This window comes from Bison bison, unplaced genomic scaffold (genome assembly GCF_000754665.1).
Source record: "Bison bison bison isolate TAMUID 2011002044 unplaced genomic scaffold, Bison_UMD1.0 scf7180017864508, whole genome shotgun sequence".
In the NCBI taxonomy this organism is placed as follows: Eukaryota; Metazoa; Chordata; class Mammalia; order Artiodactyla; family Bovidae; genus Bison; species Bison bison.
In genome coordinates this window covers 16,526,042-16,535,027 of record NW_011495064.1, presented here as the reverse complement: position 1 = coordinate 16,535,027, position 8,986 = coordinate 16,526,042, and the positions used below count along the sequence as shown (strand labels likewise).

The following is an 8,986-nucleotide window of genomic DNA, read 5'->3' as shown; positions in this document are numbered from 1 at the left end:
CTTCCTGACCTGCATATAGGTTTCTCAAGAGGCAGGTCAGGTGGTCTGGTATTCCCATCTCTTTCAGAATTTTCCACAGTTTATTGTGATCCACACAGTCAAAGGCTTTGGCATAGTCAGTAAAGCTGAAATAGATGTTTTTCTGGAACTCTCTTGCTTTTTTTGGTTAGTATTCTGTGATTGTGGTTTTCAGTTGTCTGCCCTCTGATGGAAAAGGATAAGAGGCTTATGAAAGCTTCCTGATGGGATAGACTGACTGAGGGGGATACTGGGTCTTGTTCTGATGGGCGGGGCCATGGTCAGTAAATCCTTAATTCAATTTCTGTTGATGGGTGGAGCTGTGTTCCCTGCCTGCTATTTACTTAGGGTCAAACTATGGCTGAGGTAATGAAGATAATGGTGACCTCCCTCAAAAGATCCCATGCATGTACTGTTACAGTCCATGCCCCCAACCCTGCACCAGGCCACCACTGACCCATGCCTTCACCAGAGACTCCCAGACACCCACAGGCAAGTCTCCTGTGGGGTCACTGTTCCTTTCTCCTGGGTCCTGGTGCACAAGGTTCTGTTGCGCCCTCCAAGAGTCTATTTCCCAGTCCTATGTAAGTTCTGGCAGCTCTATGGTAGGGTTAATGGCGACCTCCTCCAAGAGGACTTATGCCATACCCACACGCAGAGCCCCTGTCCCTGAAGCAGACTGCTGCCAACCCATACTTCCGCAGGAAACACTCAAACACAGTTCATATATATAGGAAATCTTAAGTATGGGTTTTGCAGATTCTATTTGTTTGCAGGGCATGTTGCTAAGACTAGGGTACACAGATTCAGGTACTCTGTATAGAGGGAAAAGCATTTCAGAAGCATAAATCCTACCGGAAATGCCACGGTCAGTCATTCAAGGAAACAAATCTTTTGCTCTTGGCAACAAACATGGGAAAAATCTTCCAAAGTAATAACCGTACAGCTCTAAACCCAAGTGTAGTATTGAATCATCACCATATATTCAATGCTGATGGTGATTCCATTACAAACCACAGTAAGAAGATATGACACTATGGTTCTCACAGCTAAGCTCCCCAATTATACATTAAACACCTTATGAGTTAATTATAGGGTTGTACAACCAACTCTGTAACACTCTCAAAGGCATGCTGCTCTTATCAATTCAAACATTATTAAACAGACATAAATTACTCTGGGACTTTGAAGAAGCTGAAAACTACAACAGACTTGAGAAGATAGCTAGTCTCTCCTAGTAGTTTATTTCTACTCCTCCCCGACCCCAAACACCTCCAATATCCTTACTCACTTCTTGGAGGAAATTCCACATTAGAGTTTCATGTTTTTAAAGCTTAGAGTCCCAGTGGAATGAGCACTGGGATGCAGGTGTGGGAATCAGGTAACACTGTTAGGAGGAGTCCAACAGATGACTTTACTAAGGAAGTAAGAGCCACTGGGTAAGAGCCTTTTCAGGAAATGGGCTATTAAAAATCAATTCTGGGAGAATCAAATTTTTAAAAATGACCCTGAGGCCACTGCAGAGTCAGACTAGCTATTATACAGTGAGACTAAATAGTGGCTCCACTTAAATATATGACTCACTCCTATCAATTTAGACTAGTGTCCTCTTCCTGATTAAAGGCTCAGCTAGTGGTGTGAGACAGAGTTTCAAATTTGGGCTCTACCACTTACTTAAAGGCTGTGTTACTTTTGGAAAGATCCTTACCCTCTCTGTGCCTCAATCTCTTCATTTCCCAAAGAGGAAGAACAACAATACAAGCCTCACAGAGATCCTGCAACTATAATATTTGGTAATCCATACAAAGTACTCATCACAGTGCCTGGCACTTAGTAAGTACACAGTAAAGATTACTACACTAGTGTCACAGTTTGAGTTGTTACTGCTTTTATCTGGGAGCAAACACTTGGCACAGATCTGTTTGTGTAACCTCAAGGCCGTGATGCTATGTGGTCACTAAATGAGGAAAACTAGGGGTCTAAGCTGAGACAGCCGCAGCAGAGGCTGGAGGAAAGGAAAAAGCATAAAACAGATTATGAAGATTTAATGATTTTCTTGAAGACCAAAGGAGATGAGAGAGTCAGGGGTGACAAAGAGGCTCCCAGCCTCACTTCTGGGGAAGAATAATCTTACCATGGACAAAACCACCAGGTCAGGAAGGAAAGCCCATCTTGCTCTCTCTGCTAGGGAGATCTTGGTGGTCATTTACCCAATCAGTTTCACAAAAACGCGTCTAGAACTATGAGATCCCATTCATTAGCTCCTACCCACATACTCCTCCTTTGATAAAATTTAAATGAGATACTGCTCAATGTTATGTGGCAGCCTATGAATGGGAGAGGAGTTTGGATGAGAATGGATCCATGTATACATGTATGGCTGAGTCCCTTCGCTGTTCACCTGAAACTATCACAACATTGTTAATTAGCTATACTCCAATATAAAATAAAAAGTTTCAAAAATTGAAGACAGATACAATTAAAGATTCAATCTCTTTGGCACACCAGCCACCTATGACTAGTATCTATCACCTCAGACAATGTAGATACAGAACATTTCCATCATTACAAAAAGTTCTATTGGACAGCACTGATTCAGCCCAAAAGCCAGAAATCTTTCTCTGTGAAAGGTAAGATAAACATTTTAGGCTCTGTGGTCTATATGGTCTCTACTGCAACTTCTCAGCTCTGCCAACAGCTATTTCACAGCCGCGGATAGTACGTAAATGAATAGACAAGAATGTGTTCCAATAAAACTATTTACAATTACAGACAATGGGGCATATTTGGCCCATGGCTATTATTTGCCAATTCCTGATCTAGAACCCTAAATTTAAGGCACAAAATCCAATTCTATCATCTCAAATGTCAAGGATGAGCTATATGATCTTGAAAAGTTACTCAAACTCTCCTGGCTTCAGTTTCCAATTGTGTGAAATAATTCATATCTCTTGAAGGAAGCTGAAGAAACTAAAAAGAAACAGTGTTCATGAATAAAACTGGCTTTTCAAAGGGATATGTTCGACATCTCGTGATTTCTGGAGTCAGGGTAGGAGTCCATCTTCTCTCTAACCCCCTCTACTGGCCAAGGGTATAATGGACCAGCAAACAGGCAGGCTCAGAATTCAGATGCTAAAGCGTCTGCCTGTAATGCAGGAGACCCGGGTTCGATCTCTGGGTCAGGAAGATCCCCTGGAGAAAGAAATGGCAACCCACTCCAGTATTCTTGCCTGGAGAATTCTATGGACAGAGGAGCCTGGCAGGATACAGTCCATGGGGTCGCAAACAGTCAGACATGACTGGGTGACTTTCATTTCACTTTGAACCTGTGGACACACCCTTCCCAGCATTCATCCTAAGAGGTCTCAAGTTTCTGAAGAAAATTAATTGCAGTTTAAAAAGTCAGGAAGCTTCCCTACTCGCTCTTCACAGGTTATTACACTTTTCTTGGATGTGCTCTGAGAGATCTTGGGTTTCAGCCTTCCCCACAGATAGGCAGAAGCAGGTCTAGAGAATGCTATTGCCGCAGAGCCCTGATCCACAGATGCAGAGGTCGCAGGCGGCCAAGGTCAGACCCCTCCTACCTTCCTCTTTCAGCTTGGCTAAGTCGAGCATAGGGAGTGGGCAAGGAGAGAAAGTGAAGTGGTTGCAACCTTTGGCTGAAGTCAAGGAATTCTGAGGGTGTTCACCTCAGCGTATTCGAGAACAGGGAGAGCTTCCCACTGCTCTTCAGCCACTGCCAAGTCCATTTCTTTGAGTTCACAGAGTCAGCCACACCTTTTATGGCCGGGATATGCCCTAAATTCATGCTGCCTGAGCAAACGTGGCCAGTCACCTCCATCTGCTTCCACCATCTATCTAAGGCTGTTTTTCTGTCTTGCAAGAGCATTCATTTCAAACGGTAAATAGCTTTGCTCAGTGCCCTGTGCGTCGGTATGCGTGTGTGGCCCCCTGCCTCCTCCTGCTATTTCCTCCATGACTATCAAAGGTACCACCATCCTGCCAGTATTTTTCGCCCCTGTATTGTAAGTATCTCACTCCAGTATTCTTGCCTGGAGAATTCCGTGGACAGAGGAGCCTGGTGGGCTACAGTCCATGAGCTCACAAAGAGTTGGACACGGCTGAGCAACTAATACACGTACACGCTGTTAAGTATCACCTTCTCCCCTCCTTATTTCTCAAGACATTCTTTCTCTTTGGACTTCCCCCATCGACTTGTTCAAAGTATAGTTCACCCACAAATCGGACTAGATTGAACCAAGTCACAAATTCTAAAGGACTCTACATATTTCTGTGATATTGCATGTGGTAAATTCAGAGGAAAGAGAAATAAATCTGCCCACTCAACGCTGGTAAGAGCCCAAGTTTTAACTTCAAATCTAAACTGGAACACTTAACTAGCAACAAACATCTCCTAATACTTATCATTTCAGCTGTTGTAGCTGAACCATAAAATTGAATTATTTATTTTTCAAATACGAACGGATGGCTGTTTAATATGTTCAGTATTATCTGGGAAATGACAAGGAAAATAAATGCTAAGGAAATGTGTAAGTGTTTCAAAATCTCATTGGCAGGTTCCTGCAATCTCATTAAAACCTGGATGTCTGCCCTTAGCTCTAGACATCAGATCTAGTCAAATAAAACACTTCGTGACCAGTCCTCCAAGTTTACCTAATCTACAACGCTCAACATGGCCATTTTAACCAGACTACAAATCAATTTAACAGAAAAAAAAATATTCACAATACCCAAACTCTAAAAATCTTTTATGCTTAAATTATAAAAATATATTTATAATACTTACTTATGTAATTCCAATCAGCCAGAAATTATCCCTAAATTATCTGGATATTTTCAACAATGTTTTTTGGCATGAAATTTCCAAATCCTTGCATCAATTTGCAAATGTACCTTGTATGCAAATGTAATTTTACAGTCTGATTTCTCCACCCATCAAAAAAGCTCTATAATTAGTAGGTGTCTGTCTGCTGCATGATCAGAACTGTCTGTGAAAGGACATGGAGGAAAGAATTTACGTGCAAAATTTCCTAATCTGCATTTGACAGGTTTTAAAGGAAAATAACAGTAATTAGTAACAATGTTCCAAAACCCTCAATAAACTCATCTAAAAGTAATGAATGAAGTTGTCATTTTATTTTACTATATCTGTCTTTACTTCACCATGTCTATCCATCAGCTTAGGGCACAGAGTTAAGAGATGCACAGTTAAAACCAAATGATAGTACCTTCATGAAAAAAACATGTCTTGAAGATACAGCACATTTAAAACTGGGGATCAGAAAGATACCAAATAACAAATACCAGAGCCACATTAAAAAAAAAAAAATAGGTAAATAAAAATAGAAACCCAGCAAGACAAAAATTAATGAAGAATTGCTCATAATATTATCTTGACAACTTTCTGCCATGCATTAGTTTAAAATGTTTCACATTTAATTGTATATGACTTTGAAAAATCTGTTGTGTTTACCTACTTTGTAATAATGGGCACAAATACCCTAAAAATTCGGCTTCCCTGGTGGCTCAGATGGTAAAGAATTGCCTGCAATGCAAGAGACCAGGATTTGATACCTGGGTGGGGATGATCCCCTGGAGAAGGAAATGGCAACCCACTCCAGTATTCTTGCCTAGCACTTCCATGGATAGAGGAGCCTGGCCGGCTACAGTCCATGGCGTCACAAAGAGTCGGAGACGACTGAGTGACTTTCACTTTCACTTTTCACCTTAATAAATAAGGTAGTCTTAAAAAAAAACTCTGTGTTTGAGCACTTTACATCTAAAATGCATGCATCTCTAATCGTCAGGTGATCTGTAATGATTACACTGGATTGGGTTTTGTGGCAAGAGTGTCTTTTTGGAGAAACTACATTTTCTATACCAGTATTAGAATGTACAGAAAGTTTGATGGAGGATCTTTATCCTTACCAAGAAGAAAAATCGTAGAGACAGATTCATAAAGCAAAATAGTTTAGGGACACATTTTGGTGGTTTTTAAGGACACCAGAATAGAATATTTGAAATTAGAACTGAATAAAACGTTTGAAACACAGGGCCTTGGTAACTATTTCCCAGACTCTTCCAACCAAGAAAGTACAGTGAAACCTCATTAAATCAGACACAAGTGACTCAGAATTTGGACTAATTAAAGACAGAAGCTGGAACAAAGTTTAACTCCACCTAAATAATGCTTAAAATACTCATGAAGGAAAAATCTGTTTTCATCTCTTAGGTATGCTAATTTTAATCAACTGCTTTCTTTGCATTAAAGTATCTTTCCTCTGTATGCCTGCTCTTTTTCTTGAGTTTTAGCTTTCATTTTCTTCTGAACACAATAAAAATGAAAAGGCTTCATAACATAGATTTACTCCAGTATATCAGGCTACCTCATCCCCTTTATTATTTTAATGACATCTTCCTGCATATTTACAATATTCGGTTGACCACCAAACTGTTACCTTCTTTTGGATTCTCCTCCCACACCCTCTCAAAGCAAAACAAAAAAAACGAAACAAAAAACCTGATCCAAAATAGGAATAAAAAGTGATCATTACTTACGAACACAACTTGAAAAGGTAGGATCCGGCCCAAATCCCACTTTGCAGGTACATCTGTAGCTGCCCATGGTATTCAAACACTCACCATTAGGGCACACACCCTGTAGTTGGCATTCATTAATATCTGCAGGAAAACAACTCTTTTAGAAGGAGATATCAAGCACTGTTGAACAGATTCTGGCTGTAAAATGCATACCCTCTCCCCTCTTTTTTTTTTTTTTTCCCACTATAATATCTCTCAGTCACAGTAAGTGTGAGATGCTAGCAACTTTTAATGCATTAGCAGTTTAATCAAATCAAACATTTACTGAGCATCTACAATTTAGCAAATATTTACTATAAGCCTATTAGGTACCTGGTTCTATTCTAGATACTAGACCCTTACCACTGAATAACAGTGACAAAGATCCCAGCCTTCACAAATCTTCTATTTTAGTGTCTGTGTTGTTAAGTATTATAGAGCATACAGGTAAGGCAAAGACCCTTGCCCTGGAGACTTTTACAGTCTAGCTGTATATATAACTAGGTAAAAATCAAAGAACTGAAAATCAGTCAAGTTATCACCACCAGAAGAAAGGTCATAACCCTGAACAAGTTATACCATGAGACTGCCTATCTAGACAAGTAAGAGCTATGGGGGGAAGGTGCAGGTAAGGGAGACGGCAGCATGGCAAAGGAGGTAAGACTTCATCAGGTAGTGAATCTGGGGAGGAGCCGAATGGATGGGCAGGAAAGGGTAAATGATCTGCATGGGTGGACACGAACATGAGCACAGAGACTGGAGAAAGAAAGGCGATCAGGAAATCATGAGTCAAATCATCGGCTGGAAAAGTTTTAGGAAGGTGAATAGCTGGAAAAAGAGCTGGTTAAAGCCAGGCTAGGTTTGGATTCAATTTTACTGAAAACAGAAATATACTAAAGGTTTGTGAGCAGGAGGAAGATGTAATCAATGGCAGGCTGTAGGGAATGCATCTGGCCAGCACATGGCTTGGTGAGATGAGATTTAAAGTTTGATCGCTGAAGGAATAATGCAAGTATGAGACTAGTGACAAGCCAGGTTGGTGACAGTGAGAATAATCAGGAAGAGAAGGAATGAAGTATTTTTTGTATTTTTGGAAGGAACAACTGACAATGCATGGCATTCGGTATTTGACTAGCCAACACAGCGTTGGACAGGAAGAAGGTCAAAGATGCCTGCAAGGCTTCTAATCTGAGCAAAGAGGAAAAGACATGGTTGGTTTTGTGCAAAGTTCTGTGAAGGAAAGAGGGAGATGAAGAGATATGTTTGATACTACAAGGTCACACTGGGATACTCAAGTATAATTATCCAGCTGCAGCAGCAGATTCAGGAATAAAGTGAAAGGAATTACAGCCAGAAAGAGAGTCTCAAGATCGTCTACATAAGGTGACTGCTATGGTCTCAATGTTCTGTGCCCCACCCCGCCGAATCTGTTGAAATCCTAACCCTCCCCAAAGGTCACAGTGTTAGGGCTTCCCTGGTGGCTCAGCAGTGAAGAATCCGCCTGTCAATGCAGGAGACACAGGTTTGATCCCTGGTCCAGGAAGATCCCACATGCCGCAGAGCAACTAAGCCCATGTACCACAACTACTGAGCCTATGTTCTAGAGCCCAGGAGCTGGAAGCCCATTCACCTGCTCTAGAGCCCAGGAGCTGCACCAAGAGAAGTCACTGCAATGAGAAGCCTGCACACAACTAGAGATTAGCCCCCGCTTGCCACAACCAGGGAAAAGCTGGCATAGCAACAAAGACCCAACACAGCCAAAAATAAATAAAATTATTTTTTAAAGATAAATATATTTTTAAAAAAGGACACAGTATTAGTAGGTGAGGCCTTTGTGGTGTGTTTAAGTCATGAGGGAGAAACCCTCGCGAGTGAGATCATTGTCTTATTAAAGGGGCTTCAGGGAGACCCCCAGTCCCTCCCACTATTTTGAGGATACAACACAGACACCTATAATCGAAAGAGGACCCTCACCAGAAGGCGACCATGCTGGTGTCTTGATCTTGGACTTCCCTGCCTCCAGAACTGTGAGCAATAAATACCTGCTGTTTTTAAGCTACCCAGTTGGTGGTATTTTATTATAGCGGCCCAAATGGACTAAGACAGTGACCCAAGGGGACGTCAAAATGATTTAGAAGAGGACAGACAAAAATGTGGCAGCTTTTTTAAAAAAAGATTATGGAGTCATTTGCAAAGATAATTAAAAATAAATAGAATGTGACAAGTTAAAAATTTTTTTAAAAATTAGAAGTCATCTATTTTATTCAGTGTGACTTATGAAGCTCTTTTTTTTTTTTTTTTTTTTTTTTTTTTAAACTTTACATAATTGTATTAGTTTTGCCAAATATCAAAATGAATCCGCCACAGG

The 8,986-nt window shown here is 40.8% G+C and overlaps 1 protein-coding gene across 5 annotated transcripts in view; it reads right to left on the bottom strand.

Annotated features, from left to right (window-relative positions):
- The window catches only part of LTBP1 (latent transforming growth factor beta binding protein 1), a 379,548-nt gene that overhangs the window by 162,658 nt on the left and 207,904 nt on the right, over positions 1 to 8,986 (bottom strand). For all 5 annotated transcript variants that reach the window (XM_010829829.1, XM_010829830.1, XM_010829831.1 and 2 more), the window contains one exon: positions 6,598 to 6,720. In XM_010829829.1, coding sequence (XP_010828131.1) covers positions 6,598 to 6,720 — 123 coding nt within the window. The remainder of the gene's footprint in view (positions 1 to 6,597; positions 6,721 to 8,986) is intronic.